Source organism: Nannospalax galili, unplaced genomic scaffold, assembly GCF_000622305.1.
Source record: "Nannospalax galili isolate Female #2095 unplaced genomic scaffold, S.galili_v1.0 scaffold598, whole genome shotgun sequence".
Classification (NCBI taxonomy): domain Eukaryota; kingdom Metazoa; phylum Chordata; class Mammalia; order Rodentia; family Spalacidae; genus Nannospalax; species Nannospalax galili.
The window spans coordinates 1,657,602-1,673,673 of record NW_008342423.1 but is presented as its reverse complement, the minus strand read 5'-3'; the positions used below and the strand labels follow the sequence as shown (position 1 = coordinate 1,673,673).

Sequence of the window (16,072 nt, the reverse complement as noted above, 5' to 3'; positions counted from 1 at the left end):
GGCATGCACCACCAGGCATAGCTAAAATAAAAAATTTTGTATTTGAGGTTTCAACTACAGTATTCCTTGTGAACACCGTAGTCCTAAGAAATTGCCAGATGTGTCTTTCTAACATCATCTAACTTATTAATGCACATTTATACTAAATTCCTCCAACACATTATTAGTAACATGGTTTCTCTCTACATGCACATCCCACTGCAATCTCAACTTACTAAGCTAATCCTGAGCTGACCAAATTTACGATTTTTTTTTTTGTCTGAGACAGTGTCTCCCGTACCCCGCCCCCTAGAACTCTCTATGTAGATCGGGCTGACCTTGAACCCACAGAGATCCACCTGCCTCTGCCTGCTGAGTGCTGGGATCAAGGGCGTGTGCCACCATTCCCAGCTGTTTTGAGTAGATTTTTAAGTCCTTCATGTGTTAAACTCTATACTATAACTATCTCCCATATCCATGGGTGGGATGAGTGTATGAATAGTAATACAGACACGTGTAAAGCAAGAGAGACAGCAGATAGCTTGCTTACACAGGAGACAATGTTGGGAGGAAAAACATATTTTTCTGAACAAGGTAAGAAAGCATACACACACACACACACACACACACACACACGAAAACACCCCCCTCCCAAAAATGTGATAAAGGAAAAAATGAAGATGTTACACATACTATTATGTGTGAGAGAAAGTCTCTAAAGGACATGAAAACTGGGGAAAGGGCTGAGTGTGTTAAGAGCACTTGCTACGCAAGCATGAGGACCTGAATTTAAAACCCCAGTACCCAAGGAAAAAAGCCAGGTGTGGTTGTGTCTGCACTTGTAACCCCAGCACTGGAGAGTGGGGACAGGAGCATGGCTGGGGCTTGCTGGCTCTTCTCCTAGCTCCAGGTTCAGTGAGAGACCCTGTCTCAAGGGAATAAGGTAGAGTGTGATAGAGCAGGAACTTGACATCCTCCTATTGTCTTTGTGCACATACATGCATACACCACACAACACACACATGCACAAAGATAATTTTAAAAATATTTTAAAAAGTAAAAATGTGAGATCAAGGAATGATTTTTGATATGTCTAAGGGCTTGGGTTTCAACAGTCAATGTAAAATGAGAATTCTCACCCTATTGCCTCAATCTTCTTTTTCTGAGTGTGTCTACGTAGCGTAAGATAGCTTCAAACTCTTGATTCTCCTGCCTCAACCTCCTGCCTGCTGAGATTATAGGCCTACACCACCACACCCAGCTCCTCAATCTTCATATAGTACTTTTCAATTATAAGAATGAGTTATCAGAAATGAAGTCTATGGAGAGTTCACAAACTTAACTCTTCAGGAGTTAAGAATGAAACAAGAGACATCCGCAAAAAGGTTTTGAGTAAAACATGTATTAAAAAATCATCTACTTTATTCAATCACCTGAACAAGGACAGTGGGGGTTATTCAGTCTGAGGAATTGACAGAGCACATCCCCTACACACACACTTATTTTTTAAAAATATTTTATTATGTGTATGCGTGTATTGCCTGCATGTAGGTAAGTGCACCCATGTCGTGCAATTCCTGAGGAGACAGAAAAGAGGCTGTCAGATGCCCTGGAACTGGAGTTACAGACAGTTGTTAGCTGCCATGTGGGTGCTGGGATTTGAACCTGGGTCTTCTGCAAGAACAACCAGTGTTCTTAACCGCTGAGCCATCTCTCTGCCCCACACACTCTTATTTTACAGACTAAAAATTAACTTATTCAATACCAGAGGCAAGTTTCACTCAGATTTCAATAGCTTCTTCAAACTCTAGGTGATAAACACTTACCATAAGGAAAATAAAAAATACTTTCTCTGACTTTCCATTAAAAATTATGATCATTCCTTTAAGACTCCACTTCTAGGATTAAAAACTTGATGAATCACATTCTCTTTGGATTTAAGAAAACTCACTTGTTGAATATTCAATAAATGTTTGGTCATTAGCTTTTTGTCTTGTTGAGACAGGGTCTAGCCCTGCCTGGCCTGGAACTTACTACATAGATGAGACTAGACTAGAGCTTGCAGTGATCCTACTGCTTCCACCTCCAAAGCGCTGGAATTACAAGGGTATACCACCAAGTCTGGCTTTCTTACTCCTTTAATAAGAGGACTAACTTATTTTTTTAAACTTTATACAAGAAAGTTGAATGTGATTTTTTTCTCATTAGAAAATGGAAAGTCACATGCAGTAAACAGCTTCCTAATCATTTTTAACTATTAGCATATCGCCCATACTCTTAAATCTACAATTTCCAAGCAAATATTTCAATCTCTTAATGGTCTACAGAAGTACAAAATTCTTCTCACAAATGCTTTTTCACTGAAGTATCACTTTAAAAATGTGATAAAGGGAGGATGGCTCAGTAGGTAAGAGCACTTACTGCTCTTGCAGAAGACCTAGGTTTCGTTCCCAACACCAACATCAGGCAGCTCACAACCACGTAACTCCAGTTCCAGAAGGGTCTAAATAATGCCTTCTTCTGATCTCTGTGGGCACTAAACAGGTGTGGTACACATACATACGTGCAGACACACGTATATACACATAAAATACAGACAAATTAAAGTGTGACAAAGCTATGAATGGTGGCATTTTCCTGTAAACTGAGTGCTCTGGAAGCTGAAGCTTAAGAACTGATACAATAGCCTGGAGAGAGAGGGAGGAGGGAGACTGACTGTTAACATTCCTCCCCCCAAATCTTTCAAGGGACGCTTAAAGTTCCTGTTTTTCACAAAGGCAAAAATATCCATATAATTTAGATAAAAGGGAAAGGTCTACTGAATAAAATGTTTCAATACTGCCTGCATTTGAAGTATATGAAACTCTTTGTAGTGCCAAGTGAACTACTTTTTCTCTTCTCTCTTCCTAGTGAACTATTCCCAAATTGCATATGCTGTGTAAATTACAAAGTTATAGGCAGCAACATCTAATAAAAACTAAGTGACAACAAATCCTGTTTCTTATACACAAAAGTATTTTATAATTTGCTTATAATTAATATAGTGAAAAGTTTATGTGTGTTTAAAAATACATAATGTCAGCCGGGCGTGGTGGCACATGTCTTTAACCCCAGCACTCGGGAGGCAGAGGCAGGTGGATCTCTGTGAGTTCAAGGCCAGCTTGGTCTACACAGTGAGTTCCAGGACAGCTGGGGCTACAGGGAGACCCTGTCTCAAAAAGACCAGAAAAAAAAAAATACAGAATGTCTGATGAAGAATACCAGTTTGGGGGCTAGAGAGATGGTTCAGCTGTTAAGAGCACTGGCTACTTTTGCAGAGGACTTGGGTTGGGTTCCCAGCACCCACATAGTGGCCCACAATCATCTATAACACCAGTTCCAGGGACTCCAATGCTCTCTTCTGGCTGCCATGGGCACTGCATGCCACTTACACACATGCAGCTATACACCTAAAATAAAAATAATAAAATTTTAAAAGGAACACCAGTCTCTCTTTGTCTATGGCTATATGTTTGGTATTCTGAAATAGGGTCTCATGATGTTATCCAGGCAAACCTGGAACTAGCAACATCCTTCCTGGTGTACAATGGACACACCGGCCTTTTCTGGTAAGTTTCCAAAATTTCAATACCAAAGTAATGAAGTAGTTATCATTAGAGGAGGTTTACTGACCATGCTATAACTGCTGATGCATGGCTATTACTACTTCTTAGCTATTTTACTACTTTCTGTTTGGGAAGCAGTTCTTAAGATGTGATGCTCAGGGGCTGGAGAGATGGCTTAGCAGTTAAGAGCACTGACTGCTCTTGCAGAGGACCTGGGTTCGATTCCCAGCACCCACATGGCAGCTATGAACCATCCTTAACTCCAGTTCCAGGGGAATTCGAAGCCCTCTTCTGACCTCCACAGCACTGCATGACACAGGGGCACTCACATACATGCAGACAATACACTTGTACAAGTAAAATAAAAATATTTTTTAAAAAAAGATATGATGCTCAATATGTGACTGCTATATTCAAGTCTTAAAAATGATGGGTCTCACTTTACTAAGTGGGAAAAGGGGGCTAAAGTGGCTATTGCTAACAGCTCTTCTAGCTGAAATTCTGCACTGTAAATAAAATAGTTCTCATCTTTAATTCCCCTTGGCTACCCCATGTTGGAGCTATGAATGAAAGGTCAAAAGGCAGTTGGAGGAACACCTATAGAGTATAAGTTTAGCTGGTCAGTAACTTTTTTAATTCTTGAAATTATAGTCACTATAAAATTCTTCTTAACACTGAACTATCTAAAACCCACAACTCAATCGCTATAGCTAAGAATAACTCATTAAGCCAGGCATGGTGGCACACGCCTTTGATCCCAGCACTCGGGAGGCAGAAGCAGGCGGATCTCTGTGAGTTCAAGGCCAGCCTGGTCTACATAGTGATCCAAGACAGTTTTTTTTTTTTTTTTTTTTAAAAAAAAAAAAAAAAAAAAAAAAAAAAAACCTCATTAAACCTGTTACATTTTATTTGTCAAAAACAAACTGCTTAGAATAAATCTAAATGTAACTTTTCCAAAAAACACCAAAAAGTACAGTGTAAAGCACCTCCTCATTAAATACAAACTTTCATTTTGTGATGCACTGCATCAATGTTTTGCATACATCTTGATGCAAAGGAAATTTTAAGTTGCATCCTGTTTCAAAAAAAAAACACAACAAAAAACCTGTAAGAATGAAACAAGGATGACTATAACCACATTCCACACACAGAAATTTCCCTCCAACAAAGCATATTGTTTGGTTTATATACAACATGTTAGCACTCAAGGGTGTTTGGTTGTATCAAAGGCAAAATTTACTTTGAAAGAAAATTAAATTACAGATGCATGAAGAGCAAACATTTAACATACCAAAGACAATGTGTCATCCAATGTACTTAAATGTCAACATTTGGGGCAATTTTCAAAGTTTTCCAATAAATGGAATTACTAATACCTCTGTATAATATTTAAAACAACAGGAAAATAGGATCTTTATACCATTACTTTCACAAACTGTTCTAAAGATAGCAAATTCGTGCTTGTTTCTCCTTTGCTTTAAAATAAGCTACCAGTAATTCTAAACCAGTCTAAAATGTTTTGTTCCTGAACCAATATATTTAAATTGGCAAAAATGTTTTATATTAAGTCCTTGGCCTCTATGAAAAGCATCATAGCTGAGAAGAAATTAGTTTATTTTCAAATTCTGTGACTGGCTTCCAAAAACCCCTTATCAAGTAGAAGTACTGGTAAAATGTCATATATTAAGGATCAGATTTAAATCTTTGGTATAAGCATGAAACTGTTACTGATAGTTTTCCATGGCTGCATAAACCAGTAAGAAACTCAAGGAGCATGAATGACAATGAAGTCTAGTACACAGTGGAGGTGGGCAGCAATTACAGTGTTTCGTCCTATAGAAAAGCCAGATACATTTAACACCTACTTAAGAGGTTTCAAACCTGACAAACCAAAAGGTCAAGCTTCAAAATGACTTAACTTGTAGCTGGAATATTTTGCTGTATTTTGGCATTTTACTGTAATCTACGGCATTCAACTAACTGAAGACTCAGCACTATCTTGGCACAGCCAACTCTCCAGAAGATTTTCCCCATAAATGTCTCGACTTTGTATCATACCCGAATCAGAAAGTACACAAGGTTACAATGTAACCAATTTTTTCTTCATGACATATACAAGTAGATGTTTTAAGAGTTGTAAATGGTTTAACTTAGCAAGTTTAAACACTTAAAAAAATTTTAAGTATGAAGTGCAAGACTTTATGGTCATTATGTTTACTATCAAAATAGCCAAGGACTCAATAATTTTAAAAAACTATTAATTCTTATAAATATCATCTGTAGAAGAATCTCCAGGCCACATTAAATCCCAAGAGCGTATCATGACCTGGGTTTCAAATTTTTCACTTATGTTTCCGGTCCTTCAATTTCCTACTGCCTTTCTTGTTTTCCTCATCTACTAAATGCAAACTACCAGGTTTTATATTGGGCATTCTCCTCCAAAGCCCTAGCAGGTAACCTTGTAAATATGCATTTACAGCCTTCAAACATTTAAATTATGACTAATCCTGAGAGCCAGATTTCTTATTCAAAGTTCAGCACTAAATATTTAGAGCTTTGGGGGTTTACACTAATAAGTGAAAAATGAACCAAGTTCTAGGTATTTCCATAAATCTTAAAGGCTAGAATGGAAATTCTCATAAGGTTTTAAAAATATCTCTAATGACAAAAAGGCAACTGCACTTACTACATCAACATTATTAGTGGATAAGAGACAGCAACAAAGGGGTTTACTCATATTTTTGAAGTTTAAATTTTACCATGGCAAAGTCTAAAAAATGGGCAAAGGTGACAAGATCCTAAATGCCACTCTCATAAAAATAATCAGTTTCTATTTTTCTGTCTTCCTTCTGCTTCACAAGGAACCAAAGAACAAGAGAATTGTTCTGCGTGGGTCAACCATGAAATCTTTATATAGGTATATTCCCTGTTATTCTTTCAGGGCATTATTTATACATTAAAAAAAACTTCAAAAATAAAGTTATTTAGTCTTGTGAATATTTTGAAGTAAAGTTTCTTGAACTTCTGTGATGAACTCTTCAAGCAATTCAACTTTTCAAATAGTCAACACTTAAAAGTTCTATTAACGTGGATCTACCCCACAGTAACAAAGCGGCTTCCTCCTTTGTTGAATGTGAGAGAGGCTCTTTGTTCCTTCAGTATCCCAAATCGTTCATTCAAAGTCATCCCTGTCTATAGAAAAGGAAAAAAAAATTAACCTAACTGAAAAAAAACCAAACATATTCTTTATATGTGATTAAGATTAATAGAAATTAGGAGTAACAATAGCTAACATTTTCTGAATTGTGTGTAATTTCATTTGACCCTAATAAACTAAGGAATTGTTAAAAAGGTTTAAAGCACTGAATTGTCTACCAAAAGCTTGAGAATTTAACTAGGTAGTCTAAGAATCCCTATCTTCTAATCATTATAATGTCTGCATTACATACTATATAAATACATACATACATACATACTACTACTAGTGATGTTCATACAACATATACCCAAGATTCCTGTAATGGAATCTAGTGGTGCTTCTGATAAAAAGGATTATTCTTGCTGGGCCTGGTGGTGCAAGCTTTTGATCACAGCACTCAGGAAGCAGAGACAAGTGGACGTCTGTGAGTTCAAAGCCACCCTGGTCTACATAGGGAGCTCTAGGCCAGCTATATGAGAATCTATATCCAAATAAATAAATAAACAAACAAAATTATAGTTATCTCAACTTGTGAATATTCTGAAATAAATTTTCTTGATTTGAGTTCTCTACAGAAATACAAATGAAAATATGGGGGGTAGGGGGTGTGCCTGGAGAGACAGCTCAGCAATTAAGAGCACTGGTTGCTCTTTTAGAGAATCTGGATTCAGTTCCCAACACCCTCATGGCGGCTAACAATCATCCTTAACTCCAGTTCCAGGGCATCCAACACTGTCTTCTGACCTCTGCAGGGTCTGCATGACATGGATACACTTACACACATTCAGGCAATACATTTGGGGTATTAAAAATCAAACTAAAAAAAAAAAGAAAAATGGTTTTTGATTAATAACCAAGTGCTCCCAATCCAAAAAAAAAATTTTTTTAACAATAGTGGCAAAATAAAAAAGCAAAATAAATATGCTTTTTTTTTCCCCTCAATCCTTTAATCTTAGTACTCTGGAGGCAATAGATGGTCCCAGTGAGTTCAAGGTCATCCTAGTCTACATAGCAAATACCAGACCAGCCAGGGGTGCACAGTGAGACCATGTCCTTAAAAATTTTTTTTTAAATTGTTTTTGGTAGTGGGAACTATGCCAAGACTTTCTACATGCTAAGCATGTACTTTCCCACTGAACACCCCTACATTTTTTCTATGCTTCTAAATCTTAAATTCCAGTACCTTTATTTGTGTAAAACTGTTTTCCCAAGTAGTATATAATGAAATTCAGTATTAATTCATGATAAAAATTCTCAGCAAGATGGGAGCTCCCTCAACCTGATAAAGGGAATCTACAATAAATGTAAAGCTAGCATTACATTTTTAAAAAAAAAGCTTGAGATCTTTACTTTTTTAGTTTGAAAGAAAAACCACAGGGCAGGCAAGATGTAAATCCCAGCAGCAGCTGGAAGGAGGAAAATGGAGAAGAGGGTCAGCAGTGGAGGTCTGCAAGCAGCTATAGAAAAGAAGAGGCATTTTCTGAGAAAAGAGTAAGCCCAGAGTGTCAAGCAAGCATACTTGGGATTTGGGCCTATGTTCAAATTAAAACTAGAAAGGGGAAAAGGAAAAGTTATACTTTTGAGTTCAAAGTCAGAAAAGCAGCAGGCTTATCAGTGAAAATCTGCAAGCAACTGCTAACAGTATTATACTTAAAGGTGAAACATTTAATGTATTTTTCCCTCAGGCTTTGGAACAGGGAGAGCATACTAGTCTTAACCACTTCTATTCAACACTGTACTGGAGGTGATAGCTATTATAATACAAGAAAAACAAAAGGTTGAAACACTCGAAAGGAGTTTAGAGAATAATCAACTATTTATATAGAAAACCCTAAGAACCTATATTCACTACAAAGTTAAGTGAATTAACAACACTGGAGAACACAAACAATAAAAATTGTCAAAATAACAGTGAGTTATCACTTTACACTCACTTGGATGGCTATAATCAGATGACAATAACAATTGTGTCAAGGATATGGAGAAATTTAGAAACACATATATGCCTGTGTGAACATAAAATAGAACAGCTACTTCTTTGGGAAACAGCTTGGCAGTTCCTAAAAAGGTTAAATACGGAGTTAACAGACAGTCTACCAAAGTCTTTCTAATTTACCCTTGGCATTTACCAAAAAAGAAATGAAAATAAATGCTAACACAAAAACTGGTAAACAAGTGCTCAAAGAAATATCATTCATAGTAGCCAAAAAACAGAAAAACTCCAAATATCCACGAGCTAAGGAAAGAATACATAATATGTGATATATACACATGATGAATCAATTCAAATAAAAAATTAAATAATAATACAATGTGGATTAAACTTTTAAAAATATAGTAAATAGGGGCTGGAGAAATGGCTCAATGGTTTGAAGAGCACCAGCTGCTCTTACAGAGGACCCAGGTTCAATTTCCAGCATCCACACGGCAGCTAATGTCCATCAGTAACTCCAGTTCCAGGGGATCTAATGCCCTCTCTGGCCTCCATGGGCATTGTACACATGGGTACAGTTATATATAGGCAGTACACTCATACACATAAAATAAAAATACATAAAAATGTAAAAATATAAAATAAAAGAAGCCAGTAACAATTTAATGAAATGTCCAAATGGGCAATTTATGATACAGAAAGCAGGTGAGTGCTTGCCTAGGGTTGGGGGAAGAAGAGGTTAGACCACCCTGTTTAATTTGCTGAACAATGTTTTTTGTTATCAAAGACTAGCCAAATAAATATAGGAAACTTTGTTTTTTACCTGTTTTCCAACACTATTTATGTCAAACTGTAGAGGGACACCTTTAGGAACTTTCTTTACATCAGACTGCTCTCGTTTTGTCAAGAATGAGGGTACAGCAGTACGAGTTAATCGTGGTTTCTGAGTTCTATCAGAAAAAAAGTTTAAATTAGTTTAACAATCAAAAGCTAAGAAAGATAAAAGTACTTAAAATTTCTTCACTTCTACACATGTTCAAATGTTTTAGAGTTAGTATGTTCTTTAAAAGAAAATAGCACCTGGCTCTTGAATGACTAATAAAATTTCTAACTGTTCATAGAATACCTCCTTAAGTATAATGGCATACTTTTAACAATTTCAAATGCCTGGTCATTTCTAAGTCGTGGTCTTTTTAAAGTAAAGCAACATATTTAGTCTTGGAAGCCCATCCTATGTTAAGTTTATAGCGCAATACATACAATAAAATGGTTAACTATATTAAGCTCCCCTTGGAAAAAAAATAACACCATGAAATCTTTAAAGAGAAGGTAGGTGTATATGGTCTGAAAAGTAAAGGCATCCAAAATATGGTAGGGAGAGGGAGGAGGAATTCAGTACAATTATCTCATGTACTACTATGTACACAATTGTTTGTTAATCCCGCACAGAACTGAGTTTGTGTGTGCATGTACACGTGGAGGCCAGAAGTCAACATCAGGTGTCATTGTCATTCTCTATCACCTGTTTCTCCCTTTTTGAGATGGTCTCCCTATAGTCCCAGCTTGCCTGGAACTTGCTATATAGACCAGGCTGGCCTCAACCTCACAAAGATCTATTTGCCCCTACCTCCTGAGTGCTGGGATTAAAGGCATGCACCACCACAGCCTGCCTCACCTTAGTTTTTGAGATAGGGTCTCAAATAGTTTTTGCGATAGGGTCTTGGTAAGCAGCATTTCTGACCTTTCCTATTTTCACAGCTTGCTGATGATGATCAGTTCACCAAATCTGATACTCAACAATTGGCCAGACTACTTGGCCAGTGAGCTCCAGGGATCCACCTGTCTCTGCCCATGCCCCTCCAGTGCTGGGGTTGCAGGATGCATGCTACCACACCTGTTTTTTTATGTGGATGCTTGGGGATACAAACTCAGTTCTTCATGTTTGAGCAGCAAGCACTTTAACTCACTGAGCCATCTACCCAGCTCCATGCACAGAATGGGTGGGTGTGTCTCTCTCTCTGTGTGTGTGTGTGTGTGTGTGTGTGTGTGTGTGTGTGTGTGTGTGTGTGTATGTATGTTTTATCCTTTTGAGAGAAGAGTCTCCCTGTAGCCCAAGATGGCCTGAAACTATGTAGAACAGGCTGGCCTTGAACTCACACAGATGTGCTGGGACTAAGGGTGTGTGCCACCATGCCCAGCATGCACAGAATTTTTAGAAACAAAAATACCCAAGAATCAGGCATGGTGGCATATGCCTGTTGTCTCAGGACTCAGGAAACTGAAGACAGGTCCTAAGTTCAAGTCTGTCTCAAAAAACTAATATAGACAGATATCTGTATTACCCAAGAAATCCTTGGGGCTATGGAGCCAAGAACCATGGGAGCCTTTTCTTTAACTTTATCCTATTCCACTTCCTTTTTCGCACTTGTTTGGATTTGTCTGAAACAGGGTCTTATTCCAAGCTGGCCTGGAACATACTATGTATACCAGGCTGACCTTGGAGCTCACAGCAATCCTCCAGCTTTAGCCTCCCAGGTACTGGGATTTAGAGGTCTGTTAGCATATCTAACTTATTATTTCCAATGTGTGCCACAAGAATTATCTTTATCCTTGCATTTCATTTTATCCTAACTTAGACATCATACTTTGAGTACAAGTTCAGTACTTTTCTATTATTTCATATACTAAGAGGCTGTAACTTTTCCAAAGAAAAAAAGACTTACACGGGGCACTGCACTGCTCCAGGATTGTCAATGGATACAGTCAAAATTCCTCCATTTGTGGTTGAAGTACGCCATCTAAATAAAGAAAAAAATTCTCAAAATGGAAATTTCTAAATCCTATAGTATATCCCACATGAAGATACTCATTTGGTCTGTCTGTCCATCCATCCATCCGTCTTAGTACTTGGAAATGAACTCTCATACATATCAAAGAGTTCTACTACTAAGCTCCAACCTCAGCCCCAAAATAGACATTTTTTAAAAGTCATTAGTTTTTCTTGGATTTTAAAAAATATAGACACCATGGACCCCACCAGTACTGATAATTTATTAGTATCTTGGGTGTAAAAACTGGACACCTGAATTTGTTGTTTTTCAAAATAAATAAACAGACATTAAAAATATAAACACTGAAGGGATTCTAATGAAACCTAATAATCTCTCACCCCAGTTTCCTCCTTACCATTTCTAATCTCAATAAGCAGCATTTCTGATCTTTCCTATCTTCACAGCTTGTTGATGATGACCAGTTCATTAATATGGTGTTTATATAGAAATGCCTTCCCAAGATGACGGAGGTCGTCACACTATCTTCCAGTTTCCCTACTTCTAATTATTTTGATGGCTCTATATCTATTTGATATTCATTGTAAATTAAATCTCTTTTTCTTAATAGTATCTCAATCCTCTTTCCATTTTTGTAAGAGAGGTTAACAGTATCTCTAGTCCTTTCCACCTTTCCTCCCACTTTGTATTTCCCATTTTTCATTAGTTATATCACCACCACCATTACAGAGTCTCACTATATAATCTAGGTTATCCTGAACCGGAATCTTCCTGTATCAGCCTTTTAGTGCTCAAATTATAGGCAAATGCCACCGTGCTTAACTGTTGGCTCTATCTTTACATTAGCCAAAATATGACACTTCCATTATATTATCCCAAATTAACTATCTTGTGCTTTATCTACAGTTGATTCTTGAAATTTAAAACAAATAATGCCAGGCATGGTGGCATATGCCTGTAATCCCAACACCTGGGATATAGCAGAATGGTCAGGAGTTCAGGGACATGCTCAATCAGATGAGGCCAGCAAGGTCAAGTGAGACCGTCTTCCCTAGATAAATAAACGAACAATAAATGGCACACAGTATTGATACTGTGTAAATGTTGCTCGGTGAAGAATCAAATAGGCTCTGATTATTATTTTCTTCCTTAGGTATCCACTGTCATACCTCCTGTGCTAAAGAATACTGCCAGTATCAAGTCCAAAAATTTCCTTTCCTATACTCTGACTGCTCAAAATCATGCTGTACTGTACTTACCATTACATCTGGACCATGAACACATTTTATGTTTCATTTTACAAAAAGTGGATTTAATTTTAGGCAGTTTAATCTCAAAATCTGATTGCACTGATGGAATCTGAGAAAAATTCACATGGGAACAATGGACAAAAATTAATTAAAAAATACTTTTGCTGCACGTGGTGGCACATGCCTTTAATCCCAGCACTTGGGAGGTAGAGGCACGTAGATCTCTGTGAGTTCCAGGCCAGCTAGGGCTACACGGAGACCCTATCTCAAAAAAAGGCCAAAAAATTTTTTTTTTCTGTTAGCCAGGCATGGTAGTACATACCTTTAATTCCAGCACTTGGGAGGCAGAGGCAGAGGCAGAGGCAGAGGGATCTCTGTGAGTTTAAGGTCAATCTGGTTCACATAACAAGTTCTAGGCCAGCCAGGACTACATAGTGAGACACTGTCACAAAAAAACCCAAAAGATCTCTGGGCCTGGCCCAGCCCTCACCTCCCTCTGGTTCCCTGGGGTGCAAGGCCATCAGCCTCCTTTCTGGATGCCTGGGCTGACCTCTCAGCCCGGGGCCACCACTGCTTTCTGATTCCTTGCATCCAGACGGACCCAGTTCTTTCTCCTGGTCCCAGGAGCCCTCTGGACCTGGTCCCACCCTCACCACTCTCACCTCCCTCTGTTTCCCTGGGCCTGCACAACCCAGCTGGGCGTCTCTTCCCTGTTAAGTGGATCACACCCTCTACACCTTTACTCCCCCAGCCACATTCACCCTCCCATCTCCCCCACCCGTCTCTCCTCTTAGCCTGGGTACTGTCCCATTCCTTGTCTTGGCACCCCAGACACCAGGGGAACCACCACTGCTTCCTGATCCTTTGCATCCAGACCAACCCAGTTCCGTCTCGCAGTCTCCAGGAGACCTCTAGGCCTGGCTTCACCCTCACCTCCCTCTGCTTCCCTGGGTTGCACAACCCACCAACCTCTTTCCTGGTCACCAAGGCTGACCTCTCGGCTTCCTGATTCTTTGCATCCAGACCAACACAGTTCCTCAGTCCAGTCCCCAGGAGCTCTGGGGCCTCTTCCTGCCCCCATCTCCCTTTGCATCACTGGGTGGCATGGCCACCACCTGCCCGAGACCAGCATCTTTCCTGGGCCCTGCTCCCAGGCAAGTCCAACCCCCAAATTTCTGAGGATAACATCTTTCCTGAAGGGATCCAGACGTTAGGAGAAAGCCTGAGAGCATCTGATCCTCATCTAACTTGGGCCTCTGTGGGAAGACAAAAGCAATCTGGCCACTCCAATATAAAATCAAAAAAGAGAACCAGAAGCTTAGACGAACCAGCTTTTCATTTCCCAAAAGTAAACCCCAAAGGCACATAAAGTTCACAAAAAGAAGCAGACCTAAACTTGAAGGCTTGAGTCTCACACAAGAATCAGAAACTACAAAAGAAATTCACATGTCAGAATCACAGAAAAAAAAAAATAACATGAAAAACCAAAATAAAGTATCCCCACCAAATAAAAACGGTCCTCTAGAGGAGTACAATGAGAACCCCTTAGAGAATATGCAGGACATGGAACTCAAAAGAACAATAATAAACACCATAAAAGAATTCAGTGAATTTAAGGAACACACAAACTAAGAAAGAACTGAAGGAAGATAGGGATAAACTTCTGAATGAATTCAGAAAAGACCCAGAAATATTGAAGACTACTCAGGCTGAAATGAAAACACTCCATAAGCCAATTAGAAATGACAGGAGAAAGCCTCACCAATAGGATGAACGAAACGGGAAACAGAGAATCAAGACTGGAAGATAAAGTGGATGGACTGTACCACTCAAGCAAAGATTATGAAAAATTTAAGAAATCACAAGAATGGAATATGCAGGAATTGTGTGACACCATAAAAAGACCAAACTATGAATCAGAGGCATACAGGAAGAAGAATCCCAAGCTAATGGCATGGACCAGATCTTCAACAGAATCGTGGAAGAAAATTTGCCAAAATTAAAGAAAGACATGCCCATACAAATATAAGAAGCATATAGAACACCAAACAGACAGAACCAGAAAAGAAACTCTCCATGGCACATCGTAGTAAAAACACTACACGCACAAAACAAAGAGACAATTCTGAAAGCTGCAAAAGAGAAACAAGTCACATATAAAGGATAACCCATTAGGATTACAGCTAACTTTTCAGTGCAAACTATGAAAGCCAGAAGAGCCTGGACCAAAGTAGACCCAGTTTTAAATGACCACAGATACCAACCCAGATTTCTATACCCAGCCAAAATGTCTATTAAAGAAAAATCTTCCAGACCCTGGGTTGCCACACTCCAGGGAAACAGAACAACCATGACATAAAAGACTGAAGGAATTCATGTCCACAAAATCAGCCCTTCAGAGAGTTCTGGAAGCAATGCAAAGAGCTGAAGAAAGGAATGACTATACCTAAGGGGTTGAAGAAAGAAATTCAATGAAGGTATAACTGTGGAAAAGTACAGTTATATCAAGAATGTGAACAGAAATAAAAATGACAGGATTCAATACACATCTTTCATTAATAACTTTAAATATTAACGGAATGAACTTCCCAGTCAAAAGACACAGACTGGGTGAATGGATTAAGAAACAAAGCCCATCTTTTTGTTGTCTGGAAGAAATTCATCTCACTTTCAAGGACAGGCACTATCTTGAGGTGAAAGGATGGAAAAAAATATACCAAGTGAATGGTACTAAGAAAAAAGCAGACTTTGCAATTCTAATATCTGACAAAATAAACTTTAAACTAAAACTAAACAGAAGAGATAAAGAAGGCCACTTCATTCTGATCAAAGGAACAATAAACAAAGAAGATATTACAATCATGATCATATATTCACCTAAACCTGGTGCACCTAACGTCATAAAAACAATACTACAGGACTTTAAGACCCAGATTAATCTCAAGTCATTAATAGTAGAGGACTTCAATACCCCCTGTCTCCATTAGATAGGTTAACAGAGCAGAGAGTTAACAGAGAGACAACTGAATTAAATAATATATCAAAGGGACCTAACAGACATCTACCCAGTATTCCTCCCAAGCCATCAAAGGATATACTTTCTATTCAGAGTCCCATGAAACCTTCTCCAAAATCGACTATACTGGGGCACAAAACAAACCTCAACAAATACAAAAAGATTGTATTCTATCAGACCATAATGCAATAAAGCTTAAAATCAACACCGGAGGACGCCCTAGTCACCACATGAACACATGGAGATTATACAACACACTTCTGAATAATGATGGGTCAAAAGAGAAGATAAGAACAAAATA

General features: G+C 38.4%; 1 protein-coding gene across 2 annotated transcripts in view; it reads right to left on the bottom strand.

Annotated features, from left to right (window-relative positions):
• Window positions 1-4,797: 4,797 nt before the first annotated feature.
• Window positions 4,798-16,072, bottom strand: part of Fyttd1 (forty-two-three domain containing 1) — a 43,096-nt gene continuing 31,821 nt past the window's right edge. For both annotated transcript variants that reach the window (XM_008838557.3, XM_029566166.1), the window contains exons 7-9: window positions 11,440-11,514; window positions 9,540-9,666; window positions 4,798-6,776 (exon numbers count right to left, since the gene is read on the bottom strand). In XM_008838557.3, the coding sequence (XP_008836779.1) occupies window positions 6,678-6,776; window positions 9,540-9,666; window positions 11,440-11,514 (301 nt within the window). In that variant the 3' untranslated portion in view covers window positions 4,798-6,677. The remainder of the gene's footprint in view (window positions 6,777-9,539; window positions 9,667-11,439; window positions 11,515-16,072) is intronic.